This window comes from Chelonia mydas, chromosome 1, assembly GCF_015237465.2.
Source record: "Chelonia mydas isolate rCheMyd1 chromosome 1, rCheMyd1.pri.v2, whole genome shotgun sequence".
NCBI lineage: Eukaryota > Metazoa > Chordata > Testudines > Cheloniidae > Chelonia > Chelonia mydas.
In genome coordinates this window covers 159,739,332-159,759,862 of record NC_057849.1, presented here as the reverse complement: position 1 = coordinate 159,759,862, position 20,531 = coordinate 159,739,332, and the positions used below count along the sequence as shown (strand labels likewise).

The 20,531-nt window shown below is 42.8% G+C and overlaps 1 protein-coding gene across 1 annotated transcript; it reads left to right on the top strand.

Moving 5' to 3' along the window:
* Positions 1 to 8,879: 8,879 nt before the first annotated feature.
* Positions 8,880 to 15,835, top strand: LOC102945673 (carbonyl reductase [NADPH] 1). The gene is given in 3 exon segments (XM_007068253.2): positions 8,880 to 8,901; positions 11,587 to 11,694; positions 14,823 to 15,835. Coding segments are annotated over 3 exon segments (567 nt in total). The 3' UTR covers positions 15,260 to 15,835.
* Positions 15,836 to 20,531: the final 4,696 nt, after the last annotated feature.

The window sequence follows — 20,531 nt, the reverse complement described above, 5'->3', positions numbered from 1 at the left end:
CCTCTGGTAACACAAAAAATAGGATAACATTTTATTGCTGATTTTCACCTCACTCTTCTAATACTACAAAACATGAACAGTTCAACTGCTTGATAGTGCCATGTAAACAAATTATTTTAATTTATTCCAGCTCTGTGTTGAATGCCCTGACCAATACGCCCAAGAGAGGCAGTGAAATTTTTTTTGTTTGTTTTTTTTAAGTATTTTTATAATTCTTTCTCCCTAATCTTTCTTCCAAACTTTCATCCCCAGGCTTCTATGCACAGATTGAGATGTAAGGATAGCGGGTAAACCTGATTTATCAGGATTATTTTAGATTGTAACTTCATTAGGACAGGGACTGTCTTTTACTATGCATTCGTACAATGGGGCCTTAGGCATAAATGTAACACAGTGACACTTTGACTGGGGCTCACGAGCCGCAAGTGGCTCTTTAATGTGTCTCCTGCGGGTCTCTGCAGCACATGATATTAACACACAGTGTGGTTTAATCATTAGCCCATCAGGAGGCTTTTACTATGTTATCAGCCACTTAAGTTATCAACTTACTTGCTGTGGGAATATTATAGATATATAAAACTAAATATTTCCCCTGTCATTCACGCTACTGTGGCTCTTCTTGGTAATGTTGATCGCTAATTTGGCTCCTGAACCACTGAGATCTGAGTATCGCTGCTGTAATAAATATAATGTAATAATAATACCAAATGAAAAACTAATTCAAACTGCCTCCCAGGCATACTCAGCAACACAGAAATACCACTCAATCTGGCCCTGTCCAATGTTTGCGATCTGAGCATAAACAAGCGCGCTCCCAAATGAAATAGTGGAAGGGAAGCAACCTATTATTGGAGCTTTACTACATTTCTGCATATTATAGCCACTTTCTATTTCACCAGGCACCAAAAAATGTGAGAACACAATTCTAGACAGTCAGTAACAATTTCATGTTATCCTGAATACAGGTCCATAAACATAAATGAAATAAATATTGTCAGGATACTATGGTATGCCGTGTGTACTTGATATTTAGGATGTGTAGCTGCAATACTTGTATTTTTACTGGTCAAAGTATCCAGAATGCTCTTTGCATACAAGCTGTCAGTTGTTGATTTACACCCAAAGAAATCAACCTATTTTAATAATAAAAATAGTCATGAAGGAAAATGCAACCTGAACACAAGGGCCTGATGAGACCAACTTGATAGTGCTCACTGCTACACTGATTGTAAAACTAATAAAGGCCTGTCTATGCAGCAAGTTGCAGCAAGCCAGGATGTGAATCTACAGTGCACCAGCTTGCTGCACAATAGTGTCCCACGTGGACAGTGCTCCAGCACAGTGAAAGACCACAAGTGTGGCTTTATGTTGTTGGGGTAGCTTCTGAGACCTTATCCAATGACCATATCCAAGGTATCAATGATGTAGGGAAGGGTAGGAGAGACGTCCTGGAGGCCAAATTTAGGCTGCTAGGAAAGAGACTGAAATCCAGGACCTCTATGGTGGCATTCTCAGAAATGCTTCCAGTTCCACGCGCAGGGCCAGGTAGGCAGGCAGAGCTTCAGAGTCTCAATGCGTGGATGAGACGATGGTATAGAGAGGAGGGGTTTAGATTTATTCGGAACTGGGGAAACTTTTGGGATGGGGGAGCCTATACAGGAAGGATGGGTTCCACCTAAACCGAAGTGGATCCAGACTGCTGGCACTTAACATTAAAAAGGTTGCAGAGCAGTTTTTAAACTAAGATGGGGGAAAGCCGATTGCTGCAGAGGAGCACGTGGATCGGACAGAGACTTCTCTTAGAGGAGAATCTGTTGATAGAGATTCTCTAGGTTTTAGTCAGGAGGAGAGGATGGAAGAGGATAAAGTATGGGCCAGATCAGACGAGAAACATTTCCACAAAGAATCTGAAACATAAGAAAAGGGCAGACAAATAAACAGTGACAAGTTTTTAAAGTGCTTGTACACAAATGCTAGAAGTCTAAATAATAAGATGGGTGAACTAAAGTGCCTCGTGTTAAAGGAGGATATTGATATAATAGGCATCACAGAAACCCGATGGAGTGAGGACAATCAATGGGACACAATCTTTCCGAGGTACAAAATATATCGGAAGAACAGAACAGGTCGTGCGGGGTGGGGGAGTGGCACTATATGTGAGAGAAAATGTAGAATCAAATGAAATAAAAATCTTAAATGAATCCACATGTTCCATAGAATCTCTATGGATAGTAATTCCATGCTCTAATAAGAATAAAACAGTAGGGATCTATTACTGACCACCTGACCAGGACAGTAATAGTGATGATGAAATGCTAAGGGAGATTAGAGAGGCTATCAAAATAAAGAACTTAATAATAGTGGGGGATTTCAATTATCTCCATATTGACTGGGTATATGTCACTTCAGGACAAAATGCAGAGACAAAATTTCTCGATACTTTAAATGACTGCTTCTTGGAGCAGCTGGTACAGGAACCCACAAGGGGAGAGGCAACTTTCGATCCAGTCCTGAATGGAGCGCAGGATCTGGTCCGAGACGTAACTATAACAGGACCTCTTGGAAATAGTGACCATACTAGAATAACATTTAACATTCCTGTGGTGAGAAGAACACCTCAACAGCCCAACACTGTGGCATTTAATTTCAGAAAGGGGAACTCTGCAAAAATGAGGAGGTTAGTTAAACAGAAATTAAAAGTTACAGTGACTAGAGTGAAATCTCTGCAAGCTGCATGGACACTTTTCAAAGACACCGTAATAGAGGCTCAAATGTATTCCCCAAATTTAAAAACACAGTAAAAAAACTAAAAAAGTGTGGCGGTTCAATGACAAAGACAGGACACAGCTTTTAGCAAGCAAGCGGCTGGTCTCTGCTAACAGGCTTCTCCCTGTCAGCTTTCCACCTTCCCCTTTATTCCCTCTCTCCCCCCGCGCATTACATTCTCCAACAGATAAAAGGAATACACTGGCTTAGTTTAACATTCTTATTTACCAATTTCTATCTACCGCATTCCTTGCTCTCGGACCTTGAGCCCAGTCCTGAGAGGCTTCCCACGGTTCATGTCATCTTGGCGAGATTCCAAGGTTGATGCCCTTGAGAGGAGCTGTGTGTGCACAGGTCCAGCACAACACTCCGGGTGTGCCCTGAATGTTGCCAACCGCATAAACCTTGTACGAATCCTACAAAAAAGAGCCACTGTGGCTTAACAACCATGTAAAGGAAGCAGTGAGAGATAAAAAGGCATCTTTTAAAAAGTGGAAGTCAAATGCTAGTGAGATAAATAGAAAGGAGCATAAACACTGCCAAATTAAATGTAAAAATGTAATAAGAAAAGCCAAAAAGGAGTTTGAAGAACAGCTAGCCAAAAACTCAGAAGGTAATAACAAAATGTTTTTTAAGTACATCAGAAGCAGGGAGCCTGCTAAACAACCAGTGGGGCCACTGGATGATTGAGATACAAAAGGAGCACTTAAAGATGATAAAGTCATCGCAGAGAAACTAAATGAATTCTTTGCTTCAGTCTTCACGGCTGAGGATGTTAGGGAGATTCCCAAACCTGAGCTGTCTTTTGTAGGTGACGAATCCTGAGGAATTGTCACAGGTTGAAGTGTCACTGGAGGAGATTTTGGAATTAATTGAGAAACTTAACAGTAACAAGTCACCGGGACCAGATGGCATTCACCCAAGAGTTCTGAAAGAACTCAAATGTGAAATTGCGGAACTATTAACTATGGTTTGTAACCTGTCCTTTAAATCAGCTACTGTACCCAATGACTGGAAGATAGCTAATGTAACACCAATATTTAAGAAGGGCTCTAGAGGTGATCCTGGCAATTGCAGACCGGTAAGTCTAATGTCAGTACGGGACAAATTAGTTGAAACAGTAGTAAAGAATAAAATTGTCAGACACGTAGGAGAAGATAAATTGTTGAGCAAAAGTCAACATGGTTTCTGTAAAGGGAGATCATGTCTTACTAATCTATTAGAGTTCTTTGGGGGAGGCAAGAAGCATGTGGACAAGGGGGATCCAGTGGACATAGTGTGCTCAGATTTCCAGAAAGCCTTTGACAAGTCCCTCACCAAAGGCTCTTACGTAAATTAAGTTGTCATGGGATAAGAGAGAAGATCCTTTCATGGATTGAGAACTAGTTAAAAGACAGGGAACAAAGGGTAGGAATAAATGGTACATTTTCAGAATGGAGAGGGGTAACTAGTGGTGTTCCCCAAGGATCAGTCCTAGGACCAATCCTAGTCAACTTATTCATAAATGATATGGAGAAAGGGGTAAACAGTGAGGTGACAAAGTTTGCAGATGATACTAAATTGCTCAGGATAGTTAAGACCAAAGCTGACTGTGAAGAACTTCAAAAAGATCTCACAAAACTAAGTGAATGGGCAACAAAATGGCAAATGCCTAAGGAGGTTGTGAAGGCTCGGTCTATAACAGAGTTTAAAAGAGAACTGGATAAATTCATGGAGGTTAAGTCCATTAATGGCTATTAGCCAGGGTGGGTAAGGAATGGTGTCCCTAGCCTCTGTTTGTCAGAGGGTGGAGATGGATGGCAGGAGAGAGATCACTAGATCATTACCTGTTAGGTTCACTCCCTCTGGGGCACCTGGCATTGGCCACTGTCAGTAGACAGAATACTGGGCTGGATGGACCTTTGGTCTGACCCAGTATGGCCATTCTTATGTTCTTATCCACTCAGGAGTATGTTGGGGTGGTTCCTGAGACCTCATCAGCTTGGTTCCCAGGAACTCTGTGTGACGGGTTGGATCACAGAAACCCCCTGGGGGCTGCCAACTGATGTGCCGAGACTACTTCTGCCCCTGCTTCTCCTGCCAGCTTGGGACTCCAGAACCCTGCCTGGTTGTGCCAAACATGCTTGCCGGCCACAAACACAGACCCCAGTCTGAACCACGTCCCCCAAACTGCAAGCTTAACTGAAAGATGCTTAAGAAGTGTTCCTGTCTCTAACACTCAGATGCCCAATTCCCAATGGGGTCCAAACCCCAAATAAATCTGTTTTACCCTGTATAAAGCTTATGCAGGGTAAACTCATAAATTGTTCGCCCTCTATAACACTGATAGAGAGATATGCACAGCTGTTTGTCCCACAGGTACTAATACATACTCTGGGTTAATTAATAAGTAAAAAGTGATTTTATTAAATACAAAAAGTAGGATTTAAGTGGTTCCAAGTAGTAACAGACAGAACAAAGTGAATTACCAAGCAAAATAAAATAAAACATGCAAGCCTATGCCTAATACATAAGAAGACTGCATACAGATAAAACCTCACCCTCAGAGGTGTTCCAGTAAGTTTCCTTTTACAGACTAGTCTCCTTCTAGTCTGGGCCCAGCAATCACTCACACCCCCTGTGGTTACTGTCCTTTGTTCCAGTTTCCTTCAGGTATCCTTTAGGGATGGAGAGGCTATCTCTTGAGCCAGCTGAAGACAAAATGGAGGGCTCTCCCAGGCGTTTAAATAGACTTTCTCTTGTGGTTGGACACCCCTCCCTCTCCCTGTGTAGAATCCCAGCTACAAGATGGAGTTTTGGAGTCACATGGGCAAGACACATGTCCAGCATGACTCAGAACTTACAGGTAGCAGCCATGGTTCACATGCTACCTTGTACATCCTCAAGTTGACTTCTTATGTGGATTGGAGCCTTCCAAGATCCATTGTCCGTTAAGTGTTTCTTGATTGGGCACTTAACTTGCAAATTCCTTTCTAAAGAAGCTGCCCAAATGCCTTACTAAGGCTACTTAAAATCAAACCAGTACACAGCCAATATTCATAACTTTGAATACAAAAATGATACATGCATACAACTAGGATGAATAGATTCAGTAGATCATAACCTTTACAGAGATATGTTACATGGTATATGTAGCATAAAACATATTTCAGTTATGTCATATATACATTCATAAGCATTTTTCCGTAAAGCTTTATGGGGTGCAATGTCACACTCCGCTCTCCTCCAAACTCATTACTGAGGTTTCTTTACTGGCACACAATCAAACTATATTTGAGTAGATCAGGATGAAGAATGGGAGTAGGTACAAGGGATACCACACATCCAAACCTCCTTCCTTAATGTAGATTTACTCTTCACATTTCATTCACTATACATTGCATCATATGTGGGATTGGCTTGGTTACTTTGCAGGAACCAATCTCTGTACAGCATGCTCTGTCCACGTGCTATCCATGTTTGACTTTATTTTTTGCCTCATCTTTACACTCCAAATTTCTCTTGTCCATTGGTATCTTGTTCTTAGTAAATGGTTCCCTGGGTGTTCCCCCGCTTATATTAGCAAGCTCAGACTTTCTGTTTTTTAGCTTACTGACCCATTTGCTTATTTTAGCAAAAACATTCCATTTTCAGTCTGCTGATCCAGTTACCTCCCTAATCCTGTCTTCCAAAAATGAGGCTTCCCCATGTTCAATTACTTATGCCAAGCCATTTTATATTCCACTGTTTCTTCTTTTTATTTCTTTTCTTTTCTCCATAATTATTCATTTCATTTGCATCATATTCCTGTCCTTCTGTGCCTTCTTAAGTTTATTACCTTGCAACACATTCCCAATAGTTGGAATTATTTGAATCACCATAAATACTAGGCTCAAAGTACGAACCAGGGGTGTAGGATCACAACCTATGGAATAATCCACCAGGATGTAATCCCACATTATAAGATTGCTATGCCTGTAAAGAAGCCTTCTGTAATTTTAACTTTGCTTTTACTTTAATTGAATTGTAAAAAAACTGGTACAAAATAGATTTTTTTTCTACATTTATCACCACAGGAAATTTAGGTGTAAAACAACACATAGGCCAGTTAAAATAACATTTCCTAGGTCCATACCAGAAGTCCTTTTCAGCCACCATGCAATACTTTTCAGAGTGGTAGCCGTGTTAGTCTGTATCAGCAAAAACAAAGAGGAGTCCTTGTGGCACCTTGGAGACTAACAAATTTATTTGGGCATAAGCTTTCGTGGACTAGAACCTACTTCATCAGATGCATGGAGTAGAAAATACAAGAGCTGGTATAAATACATGAAAAGATGGGAGTTGCCTTACCTAGTGTGAGGTCAGTCTAGTGAGACAATTCAATTAACAGTAGGATACCAAGGGAGGAAATTTGGGAAAACACCACAAGCAGGATGCAAAAACATATGACCATGAACAAAACACCCACCCCAGAGTATGCTAGGCAGTGTCCTTTTCCTCAGTCTCTTACCTTGCAGTGTGAAAGTCTGACAAACAAAGATGCTTTAACACACCACTCCCCTCTCCCTTCACCGCACCCCACTCACAATTGTCTTTAGTCAGCAAATGTTCAGAGGTCCATTTGCGTGAGTTCCCCTCCTACCTGTGGAGGGTAGGAGGGAGGCACTGAGCAATGCCTCTGTTGCTGCTGCTCCTCCACCACTTGGTCTGACGTTGGCCACTCACTCTGCCACCACTCGCACTGCCATTGGCCACTCGCCCAGTCGCCACATGCTCCACTGCTACTCACTCCACCACTGCCCTCTCTCCTGCATCCTCTGGAATGTCTTGAGATCCCACCACTCTATACTTTCAGCTCTCAGGGATTTCGGCAGTTAGTTTGGGGGAGCCTCACCGCTACTGCAGGCTGGGCAGTCTCATTTTCTAGAGAGACTATCACCTACCAGGTCTAACGCTTAGACCTGGTCATCAGTGATTTCAGCTTTAGTAATCCATAACAAAAGACTTTCAATTGAGCCTTAATCAGCTCTGTCTTTAAATGGGGGGATGCGTTTCAAATAGTGTCTAGGACCCTTATGCAGGGACCACATAGAAACACCTCTCCCCACCCTCCCTCTCCTCCACTGGGCTTTGGCACCCCTACCCTCTGCTTAGCGAGTGCAGTTCAGCTGACGTTGAACCCCTCAATCAGGGCATGCCAAGCACAGTGCTGCTGCCCTTTACTCACACAACAAGGGTAAAAACACTTTATTACCCCTGCACCCAGTAACAAAGTGATGGGCGATCCAACAGCAGCCAAAAGAGATCATTTGGGCAAACGGCTCCATCGTGCTGCGCACCTAGGCAGAGTGAGTGTGTCAATGTACACAAAGTCAGTTCCTGATGTCTTCTTCCCCAGCTCAAAACTAGATGTCAGGGTGTGACATTATATGATTAAAATATGACCATGTAGATCATTGTTGCTAGCACTGTTTTACAATTGCAACAAAACTTGCACAGAGTATCAGACTGGTTGCCGTGTTAGTCTGTATCAGGAAAAACAAGGAGGAGTCCTTGTGGTACCTTAGAGACTAACAAATTTATTTGGGCATAAGCTTTCGTGGGCTAAAACCCACTTCATCAGATGCATGGAGTGGAAAATACAGTATGCAGAATATATATACACAGTACTGTACATGAAAAGACGGGAGTTGCCTTACCAAGTGGGCGGTCAGTTCTAACAAGACAATTCAATTAAAGTGGAAGTGAGCTATTATCAACAGGAGGAAAAATCACTTTTGTAGTGCAATCAGGGTGGCCCATTTCAAACAGTTGACAAGAAGGTACGAGTAACAGTAGGGGGATCCTGTCTTGATGAGCCTGCCTTGCTGAGCCTGCCCATACCTGCTGCACCTGGCATAGAGGGGCAGGACCCTAGGGTGTTTCTGGGCCATGCCCGGTCCTTGTGCAGTGTCAGGGTTGGGTGCAGCCTCACCACTGAGTGTCTCCAGGGGGGGAGCTGCACAGTGATTGCCCACCTCTGTGCAGCCAGTGGCCTGTGCTCCCCACTGCCAGCACCTCCACATTTATTTGACAAATAAAATTTGCAGAATTTTAAAATATTGTGTGCAGAATTTTTAATTTTTTGGTGCAGAATGCCCTCAGGAGTAACTGCAGGCAAGTCACTGGGGACAGGGCAATAACTGGAGCAGCAGGCATTAGGCTGAGAGCAGGGGCAACAGCAGGCACTAGATCTGCTCTAAACTCAGCTCTGCTCAATGCCTCAGCTACAAGTGAAGTAGCCCAGCACCAAAAAGCATGTCTGACTGGTGCAGCCATGAGAGTACTACTGCCACATTACCTCCTGATGGGCTACTTGCTTGATGATAGAAATTGGGGTGAAAAACCCTCTTCCCCAAATATCCATAGGCTCTATGTTATCAGCTAAATGACTTACTACAGGCATAGATATCCCCACTGCATGTTGAGTCTCCCTATCCCCTTCCCCCACAGGGTGCTGGAAGGAAGCCAGGAGGAGTGCCTGGGACTGTGTATTATGCATGGCAGGCTGCTAGGAGGGGGTTGGTTTCAGGCTGGGATGGGAGCAGAGGTGGAGCACAGGCTGTGCAGAGCAGGCGTTGCTGTGTGACTGAGGTTTGCTAACCTTCAGAGTTTTCTGTTACTTTCAGAAAACTGTAGAAAGTTTTCTGTTACTTTCAGAAAATTGTAGTGACTCGATTCGCTGACACAGCTATCATTTTAGTGCAGACAGGGCTTCAGTGTACATAAGGTTAGGATAGTAGCAAAATATGTGGTGTAATGTGCATTGCTCTGTGCTTGGTGTTATAATTGTTAATAATTATTGTTGTATTAACACCAGGAGGCCATTATCTGGATCAGGGCCCTATGATGGTACACAAATTTATGCACACATTTTATTAGTGGAATTTGGGTAGAGGAGTGGAGTGGTAACTTGGTTTGGTTTCCTTAAATTTTCCATTTAAACTTCATTATTATTTTAAAGTTAAATCATCATAATAACAAATAATATCAAAGAGGAAGTTCACTGCCTCAATCCAGTTGACCATTTTAGAAGAAACTAGCTCTGCTGATAGCGCAAATCCAACAGAGGCACACTGTTATGGCTCTGGAAAACAGAGCTAACAAACAGACCATGCTATGGTCCCTAAAAGACATAGCTGGAGATCCTCTTGATCCAAAATATGTCAGGGAATAAGAAAAACAGTCATGTAGGTATTGTATGCAATTCAGTACTAACATTTAAAACATAGAAAAGCAAGTAATAAACTTATGTCAATGCAATATTACATTTTGAAAATTAAATATTCAGTTTCTGGTTGTTGTTTTTTACTTACATGAGGTAACAAAAATTAGCAAGAGTTACTTGTGTTTTTTTTGACAAAGGGATATTTTTCTTCATTTATATATCTCCAAAAAGGTGGGGAGAATTTTCTTCCATTTTTGGAGTAAAAATAAGCATGAAAACTTCCAAACTATAGTCCTGATTCTGAAAGCATTCACACATATACTTAACTTTATTATTATAAATAGTCCCATTGATTACAATCATCAAATTAAGCATGTGAGCTGGTGTTTTGAGGACTGGGATGTGAGGAATTCTCCAGAAAGTTCTGAGCACATAGAAGCAGAGTGATACCATGAAAATTGTATTGCACACTTAATTATACTGTTCACCACACATAATACTTCCAGGTGTATTAACTAAGTATCACATTTCAGACTTCAGTTTCTTGTGCAATCAATGTCTGAGCAATTTGAATCTGCCCTGGAAAGTTTACTGTTCCGTGACTGAGTTAGTGCCAAATCCCTCCTTTGATTGACTGTCACGCAGGTTGCAATCAATAATTTAAGTAGTTTTCCCATCCTCCAACAGGACTAAGGCCCCTTTTACAGGGGCCTGGTTACAGTGCAACTAGGTCCTGTTAACTGTACAACTTTTAACTGTTGTAACTGGGTCAGCATGCTATCTTGACTGATAGCTGAGTCGCCTGGGGCTGACTTGATTATAACTGAAGAATAAATAAATGGCAAATAAACTCCACCATTCTCCCAAAGACCAGTTTCACTTCCTTCCTCTAAATAGGTCAGATGACTCTTCTGAATTTTTGGATCTGAGTTGGCTCCAGTGTAGGTGCTGTTTGAAATATTTGGGTTGAATACTCATCTACATCAAGCTCACAGTTGGGACAGCTGAGATGTGGAAGAGTGTCTCTATGCCACCTTTCTATCACCCCAAGCCTGGGGCCTGCAGGAGTTTAAGGCTTGTTCTAAATGCTGCTGGCTACAGTGGTCCAAAGAACTCCATGCCCTGCCCTCTCATGCCGCAAAACGTTCCCTGCGTAGGTGTGGGAAAAGATAGTATGTGATTATATAATTAACGACAGCATATACACAACAAACCTTAATTTTTGCATTTCTTAACTTTTGGGAGCGCTTGATTTTGCAACTTTAATAATGTTCTTTTAGCCCAGTTTATTTATTTTTCCCCTCTATGCAACCTACTAATCATAGTCAAAGTTGTAGCCCAAAATTCTCAACTAGCCTTTCCAGACAAAAGAAGAGGTGCTGATCCTGGTGGGAGAGAGTGTGGGGAGAATGCTTAGCTCCTGTTGGCTGCTACCTGCATGTCTCTGAAGGAGAAAACTGTCAGGCTGCACTAGGGGAACAGTCACACCCCAGCCCAAATAAATTCTCCTTTTCTAGATAGGGGTTAAGGTGTGACGCATGTTCCTGTCTGTCAATTTTTACATAATTGTGTAATTGTTCAGATTTGCAGTTTGATTCTCTCCTGTGTTGTTGCTGTTTTTTCTCTATAAAAAGTTGATGATCCCACACCCTTTCACATTCAAGCAGAGGAAACACTGAAAACCAACTTTTTTGGAACCAGAGATGTCTGCAATATGTTGTTACCGCTCATAAAACCACATGGTAAGCTCAACATACTCACAATATTGTCACAACTTCTTCCTCAATGAGGTGAAATACTAGACCACCGCAGTGTATTTTGCCATACATTTTAAGCAGCCGATATTTAGTATTATGCTATTACTATTATACTGCTCATACTATTTAGTACTACAAATCTGTGTATTAGATTTATTTTCCTACAGTTTCCCACCATTGCTACAACTGATTCAGCTCCATCAGTGGTCCCAATGGTGAGAGCACTAGAATAAACAGGGCAGTGTCACCTGGCAGCATTTAACTACCATGTCATTCATATATACACACTCTGACCAAAGTCCATTGGCGCAGTAGTGAAAACAACAGTGGTCAGTCTTTATTAACTCTCCCAGTGGGAGACTCCCACCGTTGTTACCATAGGTGAAGTTGTATTGGTAGTAGGGTGGGTAATTTTAAGAAAAAGTTTAGTCTAGACACAGCCTTCGGCCTGGTCTACACTGGATTTTACAGCAGTATAGCTACGTCTCTCGGGTCACGAAAAATGCACAACTCTGAGTAGGGTTGCCACGTGTCTGGTTTTCGACTGGAAAGCCCAGTCAAAAAGGGACCCTGGCAGCTCCAGTCAGCACTACTGACCGAGCCAGTAAAAGTGCAGTCAGCGGCACAGCGGGGCTAAGGCAGGCTCCCTGCCTGCCTTGGATCCACACAGCTCCCAGAAGCAGTGGCATGTCCCTCCTCCAGCTCCTACACATAGCGGCAGGCAAGGGGCTATGCATGCTGCAAGCGCCGGCTCTGCAGCTCCCATTGGCTGGGAACTGCGGCTAATAGGAGCTGTGGGGGCGGCGCCTGCAGACAGGGCAGTGCGCAGAGCTGCTGGCCACACCTCCCCTTGGAGCTGGAGCACGGAGCTTCTGGGAGCTGCTTGAGGTAAGCACCACCTGCACCCCTGACCCCCTCCCGTGCCCTAACCCCCTGCCCCAGCCCTGATCCCCCTCCCACCCTCCGAACCCATCAGTCCCAGCCTGGAGCCCCCTCCTGCAACCCCAAATCCCTCATCCCCAGCCCCACCCACAGCCCGCACCCCCATCTGGAGCACTCACACCCCCTGCACCCCAACCTCCTGCCCCAGCCCATAGCCTCCTCCCACATGCCAAACCCCTCAGCCCCAGCCCGGAGCCCCCTCCTGCAGCCCCATCATCCCCAGAGCCCTCATCCCCAGCCTGAGACCTCACTCCCCACACTCCCCAACCCCCTGCCCCAGCCCAGAGCCCCCTCCTGCATTCCAAACCCTTCAGCCTGGAGCTCCCTCCTGCACCCCAAATCCCTCATCCCGGCCCCACACCAGAGCCTGCACCCCCAGTCGGAACCCTCACCCCCCCACACACCCCAAACCCCTGCCCCAGTCCCGTGAAAATGAGCGAGGGAGTGAGGGTGGGGAGAGTGAGCGATGGGGAGGGGGGACAGCGTGAGCGGGGGGTGGGGCCTTGGAGGCAGGAGCGAGGCAAGGGTGTTCAGTTTTGTCCATGTAGAAAGTTGGCAATCCTACCCCTGAGAGATGTAGCTAAACAGATTTAATCCCTGGTACAGACAGCACTAGGTCAATGGAAGAATCCTTCCGTCGACCTAGCTACCACCTCTCAGGAAGGTGGATTAACTGCACCGAAAGGAGAACCCCTCTCATCAGCGTAGGTAGCGTCTACGCTGAAGTGCTCCCATGGTGCAGCTGCAGCCGTGCAGATTTGCCGCTGTAGCATTTTAAGTGTAGACAGGCCCTTAGAATCAAAGAAGGAACCACATACAGATTTGGGAAGAAAAAAACTTTTGAGATATTTTGAGTGTAAAAACACTTACAGGTGGACACTTGACCTGGGCTGTTTGGCTATAAAAGTTGTTGGATGTGACTAAGGTGGAAGCTGCAAATCTACAACAATATAATAAAAACTGGGCCAGAGCCTCAGCAGTTAGAAAGTGACCTCACTCCATTAACTGATTCGTTCCGGCTGAGGATCTGGCCCACTATATTTATTACACGCTCTCGGGCTGAGAAATACAGTTGGTTGAGAAAGGGTCGTGTGGCCCAAAAGAGTCTGAACTGCTCTCTTAGATGGAAAATAGCTTTTTTAAAGATTCTGGTCAGTAACTGGCTGAGGCAGGGTCACATAACATCCCAGAACCCAGTGAATCTGTCAAGCTGTGTGAGCACCCTGGATCCACCGAAGAGCAAAGACAGCACCACAGAGACCTTGTGCTGAGTCTGCGATGGCTCTGGAGATTTCCAGCCCCATCGTCCTTTGCAGTATAGTTCCAGCTATGCCACCAAGGCTCTTTCTGATGGAGGCTGCCCCCAGCACTTTCTTAAATGGGCATCCCCCAGCGTACAGGCACTGGTGGAGGGATGGTGCTTGCCTCTTCTGGCCCTGTAGCCGGCTTGCTGCATAACAACCACGGTCAGCATTCCTCATCATGTGGAGAGGCCCTCCCAGCCCAAAAAAGTTCTGGAGCGCTTGTCTCACTCACTCTGGCACACTGGTACTTTAAATAAGAAATGGAGCCTGGTGAAAGTTGCACCAGCATCCATTTCTCATTTAAAGTAACAGGGGGACAAAAGGTAATGCCTAAAATGTTGGGGCATGTCCCCTTCATCGTCTCCTCGTGGTTAGACAGATAGTCCCTGACTAATCCCCAGGTACTGCATCTACTCTTTTGGGGCACTGGCAGCTGGAGTAAGTTGGAGGAGTCTGTAGACTTGTACGTTGTTCTAAATTACACTGGGGACCTGCTGAAACCTAGCGGGTACAGGATTGGGGAAAAGCAAAGACCATGCTTCCACCCCTTCTGAACTGCATGCTCCTTGGTCTTAGCTGAGGATCTGTGGCTGTCTTTAGCATCCTTAAGCAACAATATATATACATTATAAATTACTTTTAGACTCTCATTTGTTTTATTCGTTTTTTAGCATTTGTATCAACTGTTAGTCCAGAATTCTTTTGTTTAGTTTTTGGCAATGCTACTTGACCATTTATTTTTTAATAAATATTTTATCTATTTTAATAGACAAATTATTGTAGTATCAGTCACTTTCCATTCTTGTTTACTTTAATACTTCACAGTATTTTGATGATGTTTGCACTGTGGTATTTTCCTGCTTATAGGCAGAGCGGTGAATGTATCCAGTTTCATAAGTGTTCGGACACTCAAGAGATGTAGCCAAGACCTGTAGCAGAAATTTCGCAGTGACACAATCACTGAGGAGGAGCTAGTGAAGCTCATGACGAAGTTTGTGGAAGATACCAAGAACGGAGTGCATGAGAAGGAGGGCTGGCCGAATACTGCTTATGGTGTGTCCAAAATTGGAGTCACGGTCTTGTCCAGAATTCAAGCTCGGATGTTGAATGAGGAAAGGAAAGCTGATCAAATTCTTCTGAATGCCTGTTGCCCTGGATGGGTGAGAACCGACCTGGCAGGTCCCAATGCCCCTAAAAGTCCAGATGAGGGAGCCAGGACTCTAGTTTACTTAGTGCTTTTAGCCCTTGAGGCTGATGGGCCTCACGGGCAGTTTGTTAGTGAAAAAGCTGTACAGACTTGGTGAACAGCAATTTTTGGGTGTGTCTCTCTACAAGTGATAATGAGATTCTGTCCCTCCGTAGATGTTCAAGGGTGAAGTTACAAAGAGTTCTCTTCCCATCCACCAGTAACAAATCACTGTGAAGCTTACAAGCATGGTACTAATCTAACTTCATGCTTGACACTAGACACCCTTCACCAAAACAGCCAGTGGAGCTGAACCATTGTGTAGTAGGTGGAGGGGGCACGTACTGTATCCTTTCATGGGGTAGTAGAGATTCTCCATAAAACTATGATTGCTGCTTGGCTTTTTCTCTTATCCGCCTAACACAGGCCATGTTTTAAAGCCACAATCTGGGCCACAATCTGGGTGTTTGTAAAATGCATTGCTATATGACAGAATTAGGCAACATATTTGCTATGATTTAACACTAATAACAGTACAAGTCACTAAATTGTTTTAATATTAATGTATATGTAACTCTAATATGTGATTACTTTTTGATTTAAAACCATAAATTCATCTTAAGGTTGAGGGCATGCACCCTAATATGCACAAATTATTATTACACACAGTTTATTACAAAATCATTTAAGTTAGTGTTATTGTTGGATCATATTAAAGAAGTTCTGTATTAAAACCACAAATGAGTTTGATTCCCCATAGTTTAAATTCCAGGGTATTACTAATTAAGAGGTCTCTTGGTTTTTGGTACTGTTTCTCTCCCTCTGTGTGTGAAACTTGCAAGCTGCTAGTTGTGTTAGTACATTCTAAGACAGAGTCTGTTCTCAAAGCAATTCACAGAGACTCAAAGCAATACTCTAACAATAGAAACAGCACCCAGAGACTCCCCGCCCTTTTGTTGTATTAACAATTGTGATTAAAATAGAGATAGAGGATGTATGTGGATGGATGCTTGGTGTGGATAATAACTGAATGATCAGGGAGGTGCCAGCCTAAGAATCCAGTGTCCATCGGCTGAAGAAGGCGTCAAGTGGAAATAACCAGAGGACCCCCGGAGGGCAGACTGGAATCCACCCAACAGCCTCAAGAATGGGAGAACCAAAGAACAAGATAACATCTTGGAGCCATCAGGAATGTGCCATCTGCTGATTGATTCAGCAACAGCATGATGCAGCAATTCCCATAGACTGGGATAGGAAGAAATTCCTATAAAAATAGACTCTAAAAAGTCAGAACTTTGGGGTCTGATTCTGCAAACCAACTTCCAGGAGCATCAGATGAGCATCTGACAAGGCCCTGCTCCCTCCTCATGTCCAGGCCACCTGGCCAGTGGCTTGGCATGAGCAACTCTAAGGCTGGTAACTATGATAACAACTTTGCAGAACCTGTGTGTGTGTGTGTATGAATGAATGTGTGAATAAATATGAGATTGAATGGAATGTTATAGCTATAACTAACTGCTTACTATGATAACAACCTTGCAGAACCTGTGTGTGTGTGTGTGTGTGTATGAATGAATGTGTGAATAAAGATGAGATTGAATGGAATGTTACAGCTGTAACTAACTGCTTACTATGATTCTTTCTGTATTCACAATAAATGTGGTATTTTGCCTTTTTCCCTTTAATAAGATCCTGCTGGTTTTTATTTTATTGGTACAACATTTTGGTGGAGAATTGCGAAAGGGGGAATATTGGTAAAAAACCTCAGTTATTGTAAATATTGGTGTGCACACCGCCAGCTCTAGTGAGCTAGGCATTTCTATTAGGTTAACCAGACCTGCTGGCCTCCGAGAAGGTAGCAGGGGACCTGCTGGCCTCCGAGAAGGTAGCAGGAAAAACAGATTAAACCAGACCTGCTGGCCTCCGAGAAGGTAGCAGGGGACCTGCTGGCCTCCGAGAAGGTAGCAGGAAAAACAGATTAAACCAGACCTGCTGGCCTCCGAGAAGGTAGCAGGGGACCTGCTGGCCTCCGAGAAGGTAGCAGGAAAAACAGATTAAACCAGACCTGCTGGCCTCCGAGAAGGTAGCAGGGGACCTGCTGGCCTCCGAGAAGGTAGCAGGGAAGAACAGATTAAACTAGACCTGCTGGCCTCCGAGAAGGTAGCAGGGGACCTGCTGGCCTCCGAGAAGGTAGCAGGGAAAACAGATTAAACCAGACCTGCTGGCCTCCGAGAAGGTAGCAGGGGACCTGCTGGCCTCCGAGAAGGTAGCAGGGAAGAACAGGTTAACCGGACCTGCTGGCCTCCGAGAAGGTAGCAGGGAGAAATAGGTTAACCAGACCTGCTGGCCTCCGGGAAGGTAGCAGGGGACCTGCTGGCCTCCGGGAAGGTAGCAGGGGAAAAATGCATAGATTAAGCTATGATTTCAGAATCTAGGCTGTGTCACTTGCTAAGTAATACCATCAGTGACAAAGAGATTGAAATATCCATGTTAAGATGTTTAAAAGAAAACAGGGTAAGCCAGTACCAGAGGGAGGAATGGAGTCAGAAGGAACTCCAACCTCACCTTTTGTTAAAGAAATTACACCTTTTAAACAAATCCTTCAAAAATTTGGCCACAGTCCTTGGACTAAACAAGCCCTAGCTGATGTCTGCACTATTTCGGACCTAGAGGATAGATTGGCTCAGTATATCCTCATATACAAACCTTCTAGTGCTGCCAAAAGAGATGCAGCAGCAATTTGGTTGTTGTGGGAGGCATGTAAGGATTCTTCCCTCCGCTTGTCTTCATGTAAAGAGGAAAAGGCACAAACGGAAAAGGGAGCAGACAATTGGAAGGTGCTGGCTACAAATACCCAAAGCCAGCTGAAAATAGTGAAAGAGGCACTCCAGGAATAAAAAAAAAAAAAAAAAAGAGTGAAAAAGTTAACTCTGCAGAGGCTGGAGGGAAGCAGGTAAAGGGGGAGAAGGTCCTATGTACGGCACCCCCAGGCATAATTACAAAGAGAAAAGAGAGTTAAAAAAAAAAAAAAAAAAAAAAAAAAATTAACTCTGCAGAGGCTGGAGGGAATTAAGCAGCTAAACTTTGTGAAAATGTTAAAAAGGAAAAGTGTTAGAGAAAGAGCATTCTTGGTTTCTTTGCAGCCATTCTGAAAGAAAAATGGGCCCTTTTCCAAAGGAATGTCTGTAAATTAGCCAAGCAAAAATAAACTATCTGATTAAAATCATTTGACTGGACAATTTAGTCAAATTTGCTAAAAGAACATAAGAGGCTTCTATTGGAACTTAATTGCCTCAAATGTATAAAGGGAATGTAAGATGTAAAAAACAGAGCAGTGTGGAAGGGATGTTAAGGAAAAGAAAATGTGTATGTATCTGTCTGTGTGTGTGTAAATATGTAAAGTTCTAAGGACCAGTTGGTTTTGTTTTTGTTTTAAATAATGCCACTAAAAATCCATTTGACTCTTTAATTCAAAGTTGCAAAACTGATAGACCTTTTTGCTAGACACAGGTAATTAGTGTTATTTGGCTTTGGGATTTGGCATTTAACCCTTAAAAGGTAACTCAATGCTTTACAAAAATTAAAATGTTTTTAAGTTGTGGCTGCAGCAGGGCAGTCAAAATCAGGAGAATATAAAAAAAAAAAAATTTCTGGATTCTTTTTGTTTGTTTGTTTTTTGTTTGTTTGTTTTTGTAACAAAATAGCAGATGAGAGTTGTAGTAAAAAAAAATAAAAATAAAAAAAGACAGTGCCTCTCTGAAGCAACAGCAGGGGTGAGGTGCACAAAACAAAAAGAAGCAATGTGAGAAACACTGAATCTTAAAATGGCTCTGAGTAATCAGACTGTCACTTTGATAAAGGTACATGAAATCTCTGTAAGCAAAAAAAAGAAATAGTGACACCTTATGTAAAAATGGATCTGGATAATGTTATAGAAGTTAAACTATGGAAGGAATGTGCATTTGCCCCAGAACATGTGCAGGGTATATTGTAGAAGGGGCAAAAGAAATGCAAAAATACCATGCTACTTAATTAAAATGCTATTAAGGCTCCAAAGGGAGCCACAATAAGTTGGGTTTTCTTTTTCAGATTGCTGTGTGTTTTGGAAGCAGAAGTTAAAAGTAATCAAAACTCTGGTGAAAGTTGATTGTGTCCCTTTTAAGATAGAGTCTCTGAGCTGCTGATGGCTTTAAATCCAAGAGCAGGAAGCTTCTGTGAAAATGCAAATTACCTAAATGATAAAGGAAGGAAAGAACTAGCAGCACAAAGGAGCTGCAGATAAAGGACATACCTGGTCAGCAAACAAATTGTCTAAATAAAAGGCATGGGATAACAAGATAATTTTAATAAATTTAATGATAATAAGTATCCCTGTAACAACGTATAGTGTGTATGATTTTTGGAAAAACCCTTTAAGGTCATATGGTAATGATGCTTCTCAGTTATTACCTGTAAATAAAACTTAAAGCTTAACACAGCAGGAAAAACATTATAAACTTGGTCTGCTGTATAAGAAGGAAAACTCAGGGATTTAATGACTAAACAGTGGGATAATTTCCCCATAACCCTTAAAAGATAAAAGCCATTGAAACCTGGCCTGCCTATAGAACAAAAACAGGAAAATGTGGGGGCAATTCCTCTGTTTTGCCTGCAATCAGCAAGGGTATTTGTAAAAGAAATATTTTAAGCAATAATCTGCCACCCCAAAAGGGGTAGAAACATGTTCTTTTTGTCTTTCAGAAAATCAGGAAAAGCTGATGCCAGCTGAAAAGCAACCCAATACCATGAATCTACTGTCACAATAGAAATTGTGTTTTGTGTTCTATGTTTTGTCTTGTGTTTTGTCTTGTTGCTAGCACTGTTGTGTGTTTAAAAAAAAAAAAAAATACTGAAGACCTGCAGGAACTTAAAAATAAATTAAGCTTTCTGTCCCAACTACAGGACAGCCTGATACAAAAACAAGTACATGCCAATGTAGACTTGGTCCAAATTGGTCTGGGTAACCTAAAAGGCCGATGGAATCTTTAGTAATGGCTTAATACTATCACATGGCTTATCCATAAGAAAAAAAAAAATTAGAAATAGGAAACTACACAGCCATAGCTATGGGATGCACTGAAATGCAGATACTTGCACTAGCTACTTTGGAACACAAAATGTTCTGGGTCATATTGGGAAATATTAAGGGTTTGATGCATTTGTTAAAAAAGAAAGAGATCATTGTTTGACACTTATCAATATGAATGGATGCAATATGTTTCCAGTATTGTAAACCAGACTTGTTAATGGGAGAAATTGTTGTCAAAATTGCACACCAACAGTCCCTGGAGGCAAAGGTATTGAAGGTTAACCCACTCCCCATATTACACATGGGATCCTTCTGGCTACCC